General features: G+C 35.5%; 1 protein-coding gene across 1 annotated transcript in view; it reads right to left on the bottom strand.

The window, feature by feature from the left end:
- Positions 1 to 5,336: 5,336 nt before the first annotated feature.
- RP2 (RP2 activator of ARL3 GTPase) overlaps positions 5,337 to 17,095 on the bottom strand; it is a 34,278-nt gene continuing 22,519 nt past the window's right edge. The window contains exons 4-5 of the mRNA XM_081043131.1: positions 9,505 to 9,590; positions 5,337 to 7,631 (exon numbers count right to left, since the gene is read on the bottom strand). Of these exons, the coding sequence (XP_080899257.1) occupies positions 7,548 to 7,631; positions 9,505 to 9,590 (170 nt within the window). The 3' untranslated portion in view covers positions 5,337 to 7,547. The remainder of the gene's footprint in view (positions 7,632 to 9,504; positions 9,591 to 17,095) is intronic.

The raw sequence follows: 17,095 nt of genomic DNA on the forward strand, positions 1-17,095 counted from the left end.
TGTGTAGTTATTGCCATTTCATTATTTGTATTTTTTATCTTTTAAAAATCTTCTTCTTAAAAAAGTCCCTCTAACATTTCTTGTAATAGTGGTTTTGATGGTGATGAACTCCTTTCACTTTTCCTTGTTTAGGAAACTCTTTATCTAAATGAACATTCTTGCTTTTCATCACTTTGAATATTTTGTGCCAGTCCCTTCTGGCCTGCAATTTCTAAGACACTTACTTGAAGCCAAGAAAAGAATATATATATAGCGGCAAAAAGTGTATACACATTTTAAGAAAGGAAAAAACTGTATTAAAATTGTAATACTCAATATAAACTGATAACAAAAGATGAATACAAGTCACATTTGACTTCTGCAATTACAAGAGGTGCTCAAAGTGGTTACCATCAGTGTCCAGACACTTCTGATTACAGCGAACTACTGCTTGACCATAGATAACATCTCTTAAAAAGTGTATATATATTTTTTGGCACCCCCAGTATATACATACATACTGGGGGTGCCATACATATACTACTGGGGGGTACCATACATATACTACATATATATGATGTTGTATATATATGTGTGTGTGTATATATATATATATATATATATATGATGCTGTATACCTGAAATTAAAATAATGTTGAATGTCAACTGTAATTGAAAAAAGTTACAAATGGAGGGAGGTGTTAGATGGTTGATGAACTTATCATGGTGATCAATTCTTAATGTATATAAATGTTGAATAAGCATGGTGTACACCTGAAACTAATATAATATTGTATGTTAGCTATATTTTAATAAAAATCTTTTTAAGAAAACAAAAATAAAAGGCTATAACAAGAGACAGAGGGGAGATCCAAGATGGCGGAGTAGATAAACACCATGCCTCCTTCCTTCCGTGGACACATTACAGTTACATCTAAATTATAGATGTATTATAAATTTAGATGTATTATATATATATTTATAAATTATAAGTTATAATTTATAAATTAACCTGGAGAACCATATGAAGTCTGGTTGAACAGAAGTTTTATAACCAAGGATATAAAGAAGCCACGTCGAAACTAGTAGGAGGGGCAGAGATGCGAACCGGGGTAGCTCCAAACCTCTGTGTGGAGGTTGAAAATGGAGGGATACCTCAGCTGCAGAGGTTCCTCCTAGAAGAGTGAAGGACGGCAGCCCCACTCCAGGTTCCCTGGCTTGGAGTACTGGTGCCAGGAATAGGAGCCCCGACAACATCTGGCTGTGAAAAATAGTGGGGATTCTAGTCATCCGGGTGGGACAGATGGCTGTAGGAAACCCAGATGTCCTCTTGGCCCTCACACAAACTCACTCACTCATAGACACTTACCTTGGGCTCTGGCAGAGGCTTGGTGACTCAGAGGGTTTCAGAGACAAATGGGGGGTAGACTGAGGTGTGTGGCTCCACGGAAAGGAATTAAGGACAGTTGGCATTTTCCCGGTGAGGTCCTCCTCCCATGCAGCTGGCAGATGGGAGTCATCTTTCCTGTATTGAGCCCACTCCCTCATTTTCAAATGTGAATCTGATTGGTCTGGTGAGCTCCAGGGCTCCACCATGCTGACTCATTGGGGCCTCACCCCACCCAACTCCCCCAATACTGGAGGCATTTCCTCTGTGAGCAGCTAGCCCCGCCCACACTGCACTCTTTCTTGGAAAACTGTTGGAGTCCACGGGCCCCAGGCAGGCAATGACTGGCCTCTGGTGTGTTTTGAGACTTTCCCTGAGTAGCTCCAGGCTCAGCACTGGCACCAAACCAGAATCTACATTAACCTCGTGAATACAACTCTTCCCACTCTAGTGACTCCCTGAAATCCTGCCTCACCCAATTCGCATACTGCATGAAGCTTTATCAGCGGCTGAACTTTGAGGGAGCCGGCAGGTGGCAACAGGCCTCAGTGTGTCCTGGCTTTTGGTGGAGCTACCCCAAGCCATGTACTAGTAGCAGTCATCCTTGGTTCGCAGTGTGGCCTCTCCCATGTGCCTCCAGGGTTAGCACAGGCAGTGAAAAACCATGGATCACTTTGTAGCTACTACCAAGTAGTCCCCAGCTGGTCACAGGCAGTGGACAACTTCGTTCTGCACTGGAGCCGCTCCCAAGAGGCCCAAGAACCAATATACCAGGAGGTTGGCTTCAGATCACAGCAGAGCACTGCCCAATTAGCTCCACAAGCAGCATACACAAAGGGTGGTCTCAACAGGAACCAGAGCCCACTGGGGTGAATCCCACTCACTGAATAAGCTGCCTGCACAGCAGGCCATAAGCTGTGGTTATGGCCAAACGCCATAGCCAATCAGCCTGAGGGTCAACCTCACCCACTGACGTGCCAATAGCAGTCAAGACTCAGCTATAACACGTGGGTATGCACAACCCACCCAAGGGACAGTCCTGGAGCACCTGACCAGGGAGACTGTGCCACGGCCCCACAGGGCACCAACTATGTAAGGCCACCCGGCTAAGACTGGGGGACACAGCAGCTCTACCTCATATAGAGAAACAAACACAGGGAGGCAGCCAAAATGAGGAAACAAAGACATGCATCCCAAATGAAAGAACAGGATAAAACTCCAGAAAAAGAACTAAACGAAATAGAGGCAAGCCACCTACCAGAGCAGAGTTCAAAACACTGGTTCTAAGAATGCTCAAGGAACTCAGTGAGAACTTCAACAAAGAAATAGCAAGCATAAAAAAGACATAGAAATCATAAAAATGAATCAGTCAGAAGTGGAGAATCCAATAACTGAAATGAAGAATACACTAGAAGGAATCGCCAGCAGACTAGATGAAGCAGAGGATCAAATCAGTGATTTAGAAGACAAAGTAGTAGAAAACCCAACTGGAACAGCAAAAATAAAAACAATGAAAAAATGAGGGTAGTGTAAGAGACCTCTGGGATAACATCAAGCTAATAACATTTGCATCATAGGGGTAGCAGAAGGAGACAAGAGAAAGCAAGGGATTGAGACTCTATTTGAGGAAATAATGACTGAAAACTTTCTTAACCTGGAGAAGGAAATAGATGTACAAGCCCAGGAATCACAGAGAGTGCCAGAGATGAACCCAAACAGGCTCACACAAAGACAAATTATAATTAAAATGCCAAAGGTTAAAGACAAAGAGAGAATCCTAAAAGCAGCAAGAAAAGGGCAAGCAGTAACTTATAAAGGAGGTCCCATAACATTGTCAGTTGATTTCTCAACAGAAACATTGCAGAACAGAAGGGATTGGCAGGAAACATTCAGTGCTGAAAAGCAAAGACCTACAACCAAGATTGCTCTACCCAGCAAAGCTATCATTTAAAATCAAAGGACATATAAAGAGCTTCCCAGACAAAAAGCTAAAGGAGCTCATTACCACCAAACCACTATTCCTTCTAACAAGGAATGTTAGGACTTCTCTAAGATGGGGATATAAAAAGATCAAACTTATGAATAATAAAATGGCAATAGCTACGTATCTATCAACAATTACTTTCAATGTGAATGCTCCAATCAAAATACAGGAGGGCTGAATGCGTAAGAACAAAACCCTTACATATGCTGCCTACAAGAGAATCACTTCAGGTTGAAACAGACAGAAAGTACAGAGATGGAAAAAGATATTTCATGAAAATGAAATATCAACTGTAAATGAAAAATTAAAAAAGAAGGGAAGGTGAAGGGTAATAAGCGGTCCAAATTTCCAAGTATAAAGCAAATAAGTCATGGGGATGTACCGTACAGCGTTAGTATAATATTGTGACAGCACAGTATGGTGTCAGATGTTTGACGGACTTACCATGGTGATCGCTTCTTTAGGCATATAATCACTATTGTGTATATCTGAAACTCATATAATATTGTGTTAGCTACATTTTAAATAAAAATCTAGAAAAAGAGAAAGAAGGAGCCAGTAATCCCATCTCTGAGTATTTATCTGAAGAAACCCAAAGCGCTACTTAGAAGCAACGTGTGTGCATCCATTGGTTCATTACAGCATTACTGACAACAGTCAAGAAATGGCGGCAGCCTGGGTATCTATCAATGATGAATGGATAAAGACCAGGCGGTGCATGTATATAATGGAATATTACTCGGCTATGAACAAAAACAAAATCTTGCCATCTGCAACTACATGGATGGACCTAGAGGGTATTATGCCGAGGGGAGTAAGTCAGACAGAGAAAGACAAATGCCATATGATTTCACTTACATGTGGAATCTAAAGAACAAAATAAATGAACAAACAAAACAGAAACCAACAGATATAGAGGACAATTTGAGGGTTGCCAGATGAGAAGGACGTTGGGAGAATGAATGGAAAAGGGAAGGGATTAAGACGTACAAATTGGTAGTTACAAAATAGTTATGGGGAAGTAATGCACAGCATAGGGAATATAGTCATTAATATTATGATATTTATGTATGCCATCAGATGTGTACTAGATTTATTGGGGTGATCACTTCATAAGTTATGCAAATGTCTAATCACTATGTTGTACACCTGAAACTAATATATTGTATGTCAACTGTAATTGAAAAATAAAAACAATGAAGTTTGGCTCTTCTAGTGTTATACTTTTAAAGGATAAAATATTTTCTAGAATGGATTGAAGGAGTAATCATACCCTAATTACAATATATTCTCTTCCTAGAGAGTAGAGTTAATTATTTCCCTTTTAAATGAGAAAAGCAAGTTTTAAGCTCAGCACAGCAAGAATTATCCAGTAAATAGGAAGTAATTTTTGCTATTGCCTTGTGCATTTTTGTTTTTACACAAATGTTCTAAATGTACATGTAGAAGTTTTATACATAGAAATAATGAAAATAAATGATATTTTAAAACTTAACCGATCTGCGGTTTCCGTACTTAACGATTTATAGGCTAGGAGAGGGAGAAGTTGAGTACAAAAGGCTGGTAAATTTGGTAGTAATTTAAAAATAAGGTCCATTTGTATAAACCTGACAGTGTATCACAAACCATTATTTTCTTAAATATGGAGGAGAAAGATGTCTAATCTTACTTAGTAAGTATTCAGTCATAATAAAATGTATCTTTTAAACAAGGAAGCATTATATTGGAAATTCCTGAGATTAAAATAGGTTTTCTAGCTCCTTTCCATTTCTCCAGAGTGCTTTGTATACATGTACACACACACACACACACACACACACACACACAGCATACAGCTCATTTGTCATTAACGTAAGACAGGGATTAGAACATTTCATTTTACTTTTATCATTAAAAAAGTGTCATGATCAAATTTTGGCACATGTATGAGTAAATGTACGTTATAGAAATGCTCTTCAAAAATTAATGTTAAGCCATTTTCATTTTAACAACATTTATTACAAATCACATTTTATAAACACTACATAAATTACATACATAAGCTGGACATAAATATACAGAAGCGAAAACAGTACTAAAAACAGAAGCAGTACTATCAACATAAGAAAAATAAGCTAATATAATGTTTACACATGTATAACTTAATAAAATTACTAATTTTGCATGAATTCAAAAGCTATTCAGAAATAAATTTAGTATACTATAAGTACTATCAAAGTTTAGAATTATAGAAACAAGAACCATAGCACTACTTATTTTTTAAAAATCTTTTCAAACTTTGGGAAGACAAATGACTGTCCTTAAAGACAAATTAAACTTGGGTACAAGCTCTTGTCTAACTGAAGAATATGAAATTTTAGGCTTTGGTTAATAGATACTAAATTTAGTGGAAAATTTTAAATTAACATCTCCCTTGTATGTTATATTCCTGAGTTTTTGCAAAAATACCATAGATAAAATAAAGAACTCAATTTACAGCTTTTCATAACATTGTATTATATTTTTGAAAAACAAAAAGTACTGTGATTATTTTAAATGTGAATAATGAGGTTTAATAATGTAATCATGACTACAAGGAACGTATTTAATTTAGCTTAACTATGGGGAAAATTAATGCCCCCTGACCACTATTTACAAAGATCATTTGTAAACTATGATCAAAATTATATTAAACCTGTCACCAATTTTTATTTGCATCTTATGAAATCATTCTGATTTAAAGGAGTGGTTGATTATGTAGTATAGAATGCTCTTAGAAAAAGATTGAAATGATGCAATGCATTAACACTAGGCCAGGCACAGGGTAGGTGGTCAATATTATTAATTTAAAGTGAAAAGTCTTTTAATGTATTATTTCTGGACATCAACACACAATTCAATGTAGTAGTTCATAATAAATTAATCTGAAAATATCCAAAAAACAGTTTAAACATGAAAATATATTTTTAGTAACAACCATAAGAGGAATTTTTACAAGTGGCTATTTTCAGTCTCAGTTTTACCAAAATAGAATTAAATTTAATGTTCTTTTTAAAAATAGACTATGAAAACTAATGTCCTATTAGCTGCCATGTGCAATGTAGAGGGTAGGATCAGTCGCTTCTCACTAGATCAACCTCTCCACATCTTCTAAATTGATTACTTCCAATTACAACAAACCCTTTAGAACAGTTTCCCTGGAAACTGCACCTGGGGCTTGGGTTCAAGAATGTGGACTTTTATTAAACAAGTAGCTGTCCCCTGCCTCCTGATAAATTACTATGGTAGGTTGATTTAGAAAATAATGCTTTAAAGCAACCAAAATAACGTTATTATACTTGAACATTACTTGATATGCGTGGCATATACAATGAAAATCAAATTTATCTAGCTTTTTAACTTGCATATCACAAGGTTTTGTTCTAATTCTCCTAATAGCCCACAAAAGCTGATGAAACAATAATCACTTTTTTGAAAACTGCTAGTGATTGGGCTTCTTACAGTTTTAGTGTTACATATACCTTTTCTTACCAAGAAGCAGAAGAGTCAGCTAGCAGTTGTATTAAAAAAGTAAACAGGGTGGAAATTATTCAAATAATTATACTACTCATAAAGTAGTCTTTAAACAGCTATACCAACATCAGTTAGTAGAGTTACTTGCAAAACTGGTTATCAAATGCCTAACGATTTAAAAAATTAAATTTACAAAGTATTATGTCAACTCCATGTACAAAATCTCATTTGCCATATTATGCAACTAGGAAGCAATTCTTTAACTGGATATATACATGAAAAAAATGTGCAAAGGTTCATTGTAATTGATCAACTAGTAACAAATCCATCTAAATTAAAAAATAAACAATGGAACATATTCTCAAACAAATATCATGGAGCACTGAGGAAAGTTTAAATTATTAAAGATGTGAAAGAATATTTAATTAGGATTAAAATAATGAACTGTTAGCCACTTCCATTTTCTAATAACAGTATCATGTGCAGGGAATCAAAACTGTAAGCTTATAGAAGTGGGTTAAATAGTTGTAAAGCTGATTAGAACTACTTAATTTAAAATGAACTATTTTGAACCTCAAGTAAATGATGCAACATTCAACAATTTATTTGAAAGTCAACTTTAATGATTTCAGCCTTAGTAAAAGCCATTGCTAATACACAAATTGAAAAGGGCTTAATACCAAGTCCTTGGTTCCACAATGCACTTTATATTCCCATCTGTATATCAGCAAAGTTGTAGAAGCTGTCTACATCTGCAGATGCTGTCTCCTTGTTTTCTGATATGAACATCTATTTTAAATATAAAAAAATGAAAAAATAAATACCAGTAATTCCAAAATTCCAAAGCCCATGTTCTCCACAGAACAAAGTCATAAGCTTGCTATTTAAAAGAAATTCAAGTACATCATTTATCATATTTAATCTGTAGATTTTCTATAGAATCCATGGAATACAGTTTCAATAGCTATAATGTAAATTGAGTTCTTTTAAAAGCACTTATGATATAATTAAGGTCTTTGATTTCATAATACTTTAATTGTATTTTATTACACTCAGAATTTTACTTTTTAAAATATATGAAAGTCAATATTATGAAAGCTACTGAATAGTTTCTTCTATTTTTTAATAACGATCTCAATAGGCTGAGAAGCAAAACTTAAGATTATCTTTTTTAAAGCTGCTAGAGATATATTACTGATTTAAAATGAACTAGTTTGTAAACAACAATAAAGCTGTACTCAATAGAACCCTTCAAAAATAGCATTTACAAAGTCATCCAGGAAATAGAGTCCTGAGTTCTATTCCAGCTTTATCATAAACTAGCTGTATGATGCTGAAAATTTAGTAAACCTCTCTGGGCTCAGTTCCCACGCCTGTAAAATAAGAAAGTTGGATTAGATAATCTTTAACTCATTCCCTCTAAAAACTCCAAATCATACAACCATTTCCTCCGTTTCCTTTTCTATTCAATCTGATTATATTTGCTCTCTACCTTAGTAGTGTGTGATGATAAAATGAGACAAAAGACAAAGTACTTTAAATTATGCAAATTCAAGGAACCATAAGCCAAATCAGACTATAAAACCAAAAATTTTCTGAGATATTTATCAAAAAATAATCAGATATATATGTGTGTATATATATATATATATGTATATATACACACACACATACACACGCACGTACACACACACACACACACTCTCATTTAATCCTCTTGTATGTTTGGCTTTAAAGTAATAAGTTATTTAAGTCTGAAATTGTTAAATAACAGCAACCTCAATAACATATCTAGAAAATACCTACATGTAATTATTTCCAAATACAGCTAAAGTTCAATTTTTGAGGAAGCATTACTGAACCAAGTAAAAATGAACACTGGGCAATGGGATTATCCATCTAAAGTATATAATCTTAGAAATATGATGCTCCTCAACTTAAAATGGGGTTACGTCCCAATAAACCCATCATAAGTGGAAAATATCGTATAAGTTGAAACTGCATTTAATATACCTAACCTACCGAACTCATAGCTTAGTTTAGCTTACCTTAAACATGTTCAGAACGCTTACATTAGCTACAGGTGGGCAAAATCATCCAACACAATAAATACACTGCAGAGTGTCAGTTGTTTACTTACCTTCGTGATTGTGTGGCTGACTGGGAGCTGCAGCTCGCTGCCGCTGCGGCCAAGCATTATGAGAGAGTATGATACCACCTATCGCTACAAGTACAGTTTCTACCGAATGCCTATCACTTAAAGTCAAAAAATCTTAAGTAAAACAAACAAACAAACACCCTTAAGTAAAACCATTGTAAGTTAGGGACCATCTGTATAACTTTTCTCAATATATCACTATTTTAAAAAAGGAAGTACTTGAAGAAACATTTAATGAGAATTTTTACTTTAGAAACGTATGTATCATTGAAGATTTTTAATAAGTAGATTCTTATTTTGTAAATTTTTCAGCAATTAAAATTTTACTTTAGCAAGGAAAAACCAAAGCTTAGCTCCCAATTATTTATCATAGGTCCTAAAAATCATGATCTGCTTTTCTTTTTAATTCCATGCAACACTGGGGCTAAAAAAGTACTACTGTTTGATTGTAAAGGAAAGGAAATGAAAAGGTCTGACTGAAATCTAAATAGTGAAACCTTGTACCTGGGTCCCGTTGAACATCTCGTTGACAATGACCTGACATCCTTCTACAGCACCATCTCCGTTAAACTCCAAGGCAATAACAGGACCTATGAGCAAAGCGAAGAAGTGTTATCAAGAATACAAATCCATTGGAAAATTAATATTTTATCCTTCCCTGAACAATCTCCAGCCTCTTCTTTGGAGGTAAGAGAAAAGGAAGCAGGAAGTAGACTAATAGGACACGTCACTTCAGCTACTTCTTCCTACTCTAACCATAAAACTTAACAGAGTCTCATCCCATGATGAGTAACTTCAGCGCTACTACAGGACTAGTGTCCCATTTTGAAGTGTTGTAAATAGTCTGGCTTTTCTGCTTTTCATTCATGTATAAAAACCATAAAAAGTCCACCCATTTAGCAGTACAAAACAAATAGTTGACAAAATGACAAAACAGATCAAAAGTAATCCAGGTCAACCTAAGTAGGGTTTGCCAGGCAGCCAGACTTGCTTCCAACTCCCCTACTTACCAGCCAAGTTCTAGGCCACCAGTAATGAAGCTAAGCCAAGTAAGAATTCAGGCTAGGCACCAAACGTAATGACCATTTGAAAGTATTTTTCTTGAGGGTGCATTAAAACTACATTCTAGAGCCAACGACTAAGTTTTTATTTTTTTAATTCCCTGAATAGAATATTTATGCTTCCTTTCCCATACATTAATTTGAATACTTTTAAACCACCTGTACTTTAAATTCTGGTATAAAGATTCATGATTTAGTTTGGCTTGGATTTAAATTGGCACTGCTGGTGTCAAACTGTTGGCAAACATGGCCATAATTTAGCCAAGTAAAATATGCCCTTCAATTCAATTAATATTTATCCAGCTACCACTATATTCTTAATAGGTTTGGTTTTTATCTCCTATAGTAATGGAGAAGTCCTGACCTCCAGGAAATTATAAATTTCTTGAAAAAAGACATAAACCCATTAAACAAATACAGAACAACAGAGAATAATAAAGTACTAAGTAATGAAACACTAAGGTGACTGTAATCGTGTGTCACAGGACAAGGCAAAAGAACAAGAGAAAAGATCACACTACACAGGGCATCAAAATAACTGAAGGTTTGTGATTTAATAAGGCAACAAATACAGAAAAGACAGGATAGTTTAACAGTCAGCCAACTGTACAATTAGATACAGAGAACAAATTAAAGTATGAGTTTTTCAGCATTACAGTGTGTAGATCAAGACAGGTGCTGACTAAAGAAAAGAAGGTAACTGGGGAACCGTTTCTCAGAAAAATGGATGATTCTATGTCTGGGGCAAGAAATGGGCAAGATCAACCTGGATTATCTTGATGAATCAAAAAGCAATGAAGCTATCAAAGGCCAATGGGGTTGTATCCAAAGGACACAAAAGCCAGCTTGAAGGGGCTCCCAGTGGCTAAAGATGAGACATGGTGAGATCAGAAGGAATAATGACTGCATTATTAAAACATTCTGCATATATAAAAGTCATGGGCTCCTAATGATATTTCGAGAAAAGGGAAACAAAATTCACTGGATACCACTGTGGGTTGCTAAGACACCAGATCATTACTCTGAAAATTGATGCTTAATTACTTTCCCTTTATTTATTCTGGTTTTATGATATGAGGCATATTTCAAGTTAACCAAACCACTCTGGTATACAAGAGTTTCTGTTAACATCCATTAATAAATGCAGAGGTAGTGACATGATTAGAAAATGATCACTTTGCACCTCCTAATAAAATAATTGGACCAAGCAACAGTCATCCAGGGTTTTAGCATCCCACAGGGAATACGGACAGGAAACTGCAATAAGATGAAAACACTGTCACCACTTGAATTTAATCATCAATCTTAGCATCACTAAAGGTACAACAATCAAACATTATGTGCCCTCTCATTTAATGATATAGGAAATAGTACCACCTGTGAAATATTCTTACCAAAAAAACCCTACCTAATCCTGAGTGTAAACAAGGCTTTGATTTAATTTCCAGTCTACAACAACTACAGAGTTCCTTCCAGTCTATGGAGGAATAAATTAAACAAACCCATGAATACTACAGGACAACTAACCAGGTTTCTTTTTACAGGACAAAAAGGCACGACAAAAAGGGGAGGGGGCACAGTTGTTTCTGGTTAAGAGCGAGGTAAGATGCAAAACAGCCATACATAGTGAGCAGGCCAATTTTAGATCTGGACCATATTAACTGTCAAAATACATAAAGAATGTTTTTAGACAAGTAGGGAAATTTGAATATGGACTGGGTTTTTGATAATATTAAGGAACTGTTAATCATGATACTTGTGATAATATATTGTGGTTACTTAAGAAAACATCCGGTTTTAATTTTGTTTAAAACACATACTGTAATACTTAGGGATGAAATGACAGGACACATCAAAATATGATTAAAATATTTCAGCAAAAAAGGAGAGTATACATTATTTTTTAAAGCATGGCAAAAAGTTGGTAAAACGAGGGGATGGGTACACACGGGGTCATTGTACTCTCTTCTTTTGAGTAGAGATCGTACACTTGGAAATTTGCAAAAGAGTTTTAAAAAGCATTTTAAACCAAATAAGTTCTTAATGAAAAATAAAAAGTTGATAATAAATGTAGGGTTTCCAGTTTTGCAGAAAGTGGCAAGTTTGAATTAAAGTAGAATAGGGTATCCTTTTATTCAGGATCACTACAAGGAAACACAGCAGATACATATTATTAGTCAGATATTTATTACTGAAAGTTCCTGTATTTTACAAAGACAACATACTTTAGAATTTAAAAATCCAATTTTGGTAGAATTACTCAGGTATGTAACTTGGTTGATATTCTTTGAATAGAATATGATGAACTTCAATAAGTGACCTAATAATTTGTCAAAAAGAAACATCAACGAAAAGGTGGACAAGCACATCAATTTTGATTAATATGTTTGGATAATCGTAAATTTAAAACAACTACAATGCTGACAATGCACTTTTTAGGCAGTCCTATTTGTCTTTCTTGCTAATGATGACTACTGTGATTATTTCAAACTGAACGATGAGGTCAACAAGGATCACTGGTCATGTTTTTAGTATTTTAATGTGAACGTCTTATCAGATAGTTCACAGTAGCTTTACATCTAAATATTTGAACTATCATACAAGATTATGAGACTTTCAAGTTAACAAAAAAGAATCCTGAATGTCCATCCTATCTAATGAACGCTTCTGTGTAATCTAATATGACCTTGGAACAAGCCACTATTATGCCTCAATTAGATTACAGCAACAACCTCCCAGGTAGGGTCTCTCTGTTTCCCCCTTAGAGCAACCAGAGTGATGAAAGTTACATTTTAAAGGGACCATGACATTTTTTTGCTCTAAAGCCTCCAGTAAAATATGATCTACATTTTTCTTATTTTTAATTATTCTAAAAATAACTGACAGTAATAACATTAACAATGTATTAGGTGTTTATAGCATAGTAATGGTAAAATATATAATGACACAGGGATGGAAGATTTAAAAATATAATATTATTAGGACCTTCTATACTACAGGTGAAGTGGTAAAATATTATCATAAGGTGGACTCAAATGATTTAAATATGTGCACTGTAAAACCTAAGGTGACCATTAAATAAGATTTAGGAAAAGAGGTATAAGCAATAAATCAATAGAGAAGATAAAATGGAATTATAAAAAATGCCCAATTAAACAGAAAAGACAATTCTCAACTCATTTTATGGGGCCAGCATTACACTGATTATCAAGCCAGACAAAGGTATTACAATTAAACTACAGATTAATATCCCTCATGAACAAAGATATAAAAATCCTCAATAAACTGTTAGTAAATCGAATCTGGCAATATGTTAAAAAGATAATACATCATGATCAAGGGGGTTCATCTCAGGAACACAAGGCTGGTTTGACATTCAAAATCAGCAAAAGCCATTCACTAGATTAAATGACTCATTAATAAAACAACATGATCATCTCAATAAATGCAGAAAAAGCATTCAACAAAATCCAACATCCATGTGTGATAAAAACTCAACTAAGCAGTAAGAGAATGAAATTCCCTTAGCCTAACAAAAGGTATATATGAAAAACCTACAACCAACAGCATTCTTAATGGTGAGACTGAACACTTTCACCCTGAGATCAGTAACAGGGCATGGATGTCCTCTTCTCACTATTCCGTGTAATAGCATCGTGGAAGTCTTAGCTTGCATAATAATACAAGAAATAGAAGGCATATTAAAGGACAGAAGAAGCAACCTGAAAGAGCTCCCAAAGACTAAAACTGGAACAATTTGATAGTATTGGATTATAATCCAAAGAATAAAACACACATCCACAAATCCCTACTGGTAGACATAAGTGACTGAATAAAGAAATGGGAGGGAAGGGACAAGTCTTTTTTACAGAAGAATTCCAAATAATGTAAGGATTCCCAATAATGTATGTAGATACTCCCCTCTCAAGGAGGTGGCGCTTAATTCCCCTCTCCTCGAGTATAGGCTGGTCTTAGTGACTCAACTTCTGAAGAATGCAGCATAGAAAGGGAAAAACAGGAACGTTATAGTGTTCGTGAAGCCTAGCTGGATACCACCTGAAACAAGCCACTAAGGTCAACGTCACCAGTGGTAAGTCATGTTGATATCATGCACCCTCTGATGTGATGTAATGAGAAGGGCACATCACCTCTTCTCCAAAACCCGTAATCCCAGGCTTACCAGAGAAAACATCACACAAACCCAAATTGAGGGACATTCTACAAAATAACTTACCAGTACTGTTCAAATATTTCAAGGTTATGAAAAAAAAGGAAAGACTAAGGAACTGTCACGGATTAGAAGAGACTAAGGAGACATGACAACTAAATGCAAGGTGGGATCTTGGATCGAATTCTGGAACAGAAAAAGGACATAAGTGGCAAAACTGGTGAAATCTGAATAAAATGTATAGGTTAAGTTAATAGTATTTTACTAATGTTAACTTCTTAGTTTTGACAAATGTACTATGGTTATGTTAACATTGCGGGAAACTGAGTAAAGGGTATATGGAAACTCTCTGCACTACCTTTGCAATTTTTCTGTAAATCTAAAATTATTCTAATATAAAAGGTTTATTAAAAAAACAAATAAAAATGCCTAGTAGCTTCTCATCGCATTTATACCAGAAGCCAGTCTCTACAGTGGCCTACAAGGTCCTATGTGATCTGATTCCTCCTCTACTACTTATCAGATCTCATCTATTATGTTTGCTGAATAAATGAAAGAATGACCCTCTAAAACAAAGGAACCCAAGTCTGAATTATCATTGGAACCATCTGGGAAATTTTTTAAATGCAGATCCCAAGGGTGTATTGCAGAGATATTTAAATCGGTCTTTCTGGGGTGGGAGTTGGAAATTGGTATCTTTAAAAGCACCCTAGATGGTTCTGAAGATTAGTCAGGTTTGGAAGATTCTCAAGATGGAAAACACAATGAATTTTCTCAGTAAAATAGCTTTATTAATCAAAAGTAAATAATTATGACTACTTTAACTAAAGAGGAAAATTTAGAGACTCTGAAGTACAAACTGTTTGAAATAAAAGTGAATTTTCCAAAGAATAAGTCCACCCTTAGCTCAGAACAGTGGTGTGCAACTGGGAGCAATTTTGCTCCCCAGGGGGCATTTGGCAATGTCTGGAAATTTTTGCTTGCTATAATCGGGGCAGTGTGCTATTGGCACCTAGTTGCCAGAGGCCAGGGATGCTGCTAAACATTTATAATGTACAGGCCAGCACCCCACAACAAATTACCTGTCCTCAATGTCAATAGTGAAGTTGAAAAATCCTCCTTAGAATGATTGATGGCCATTTTAGATAAGGACCCAATCCATCCAACTCCTGCTGGAATATCGCCACAGCTTGCTCCCGATTCCACACCAATGAACGCACTATGGGGCAGCTTAAAATCTTTCCCCAACTTTTACTTTCTTTTTAAAATTTTTTCACTTTTTTTTTAAAGACAATGGTTAGTGAAGTTATATAGATTTCAGGTGTACAATTCTGTATTACATCATCTATAAATCCCATTGTGTGTTCACCACCCAGAGTCAGTTCTCCTTCCATCACCATATATTTGTTCCCCTTTACCTTCATCTACTCTCCTTACCCTCCGGATTTTTTTTCACTTTCTATCCACACCATTTATTCTGTAGTGTCTCTTTTACTTATTTATTTCTTAACATGCAGGTTGTTGTTGTTTTTTAATTAAAGTGTATTGGGGTGACAATTGTTAGTAAAGTTACATAGATTTCAGATGTACAGTTCTGTAACACATCATCTGTATATCACATTGTGTGTTCCCAACTTTTTATTTGAGAAAAATAAACAGAAATAGTCTCAGAGACATAGAGGGAAAACTGATGGTTGCTAGAAGGAAGGGGGATAGGGATGAGGAAGAAGCAGAAGGGATTAGCAGCATAAATTGGTAACGGAGACATGGGGGACAGTTTGGGGAATATAATCAATGATGTTGTGGGGATTTTGTGGTGTGTCAGATGGGAGCATGTCTTGTTGGGGCGACCGCTTCGTGGACGGTGTGGATGCTTGGCCGCTGCACTGAGCACCTGGAGCTGAAGTTGAGGAGCGTTGAATGTCAACTATAATTTGATGTGTATGGAGTGTAGCATGGGGAGTAGAGTCAATGGAATTGTGGTGGATGTGCGGTGTCGGAGGGGCAGTGGACTGGGGGATGGGGGTGGTTGCTTTGTGAGGGGTGAAATGTCCAGCTAGTGCATTGTTTTGTACACCTGAAACTAATTAAAAAAAATTTTTTTAAAAAGAAAAATTCCAAACATTATAGAAAACTTGAAAGAATAACATAAATATTCATTTGCTCTTCACCTACACTCATCAAATGTTAACATTTGCTCTATCACATGTGACACACGCCACGTGCATGTGCAAGCACACATGCCCATACACACTTCGTTTTTGTTTTACTGATCCATTTGAAAACAGCAGACATTATAACACTTCAGCATGCATCTCCTACATAACCACAATACCGTTATCATACGGAAGGATACTGACAAATAATTCCCTAATAACATCGTTAAGCTTCCCCAGGTATCCTAAAAATGTCTTTTACAGCTTTACAGTTCACCCCATTCCAATCCAAGACCCGATTAAAGTTCATTCCTTGCAGTTAGTTGTTGTTTCTTCTAATCCAGAAGTCCCCCATTGTTTGTGTTTGTTTTCCAGGACATTGTCTGAAGAGTCCTAGCCAGTTTTCTGTAGAATGCCTTCTATTTTAGATTTGTCTCATTGTTTCTTCATGGTGTCATTTGACATTTCCCTAGATTTCCTTTCTTTCCTATATACTAGAAGTTAAGTCTTGTCTCAATTAAAGTTAAATATTTTTTGGCAAGAGTACTTGAACAGAACATTATACTTCTTCCATGTGGAATGCTGTGCTATTTAAACACAGACAATCTATGAAACCACTTCACTAACATTACATGAATATATAAATCATTAATTTAGATTTATTCACATGCTCACTTCATCCCTAATCCTCACACTTTAGAATGTCCATT

The sequence above is a fragment of the Rhinolophus hipposideros genome (assembly GCF_964194185.1).
Source record: "Rhinolophus hipposideros genome assembly, chromosome: X".
NCBI classification, from domain to species: domain Eukaryota; kingdom Metazoa; phylum Chordata; class Mammalia; order Chiroptera; family Rhinolophidae; genus Rhinolophus; species Rhinolophus hipposideros.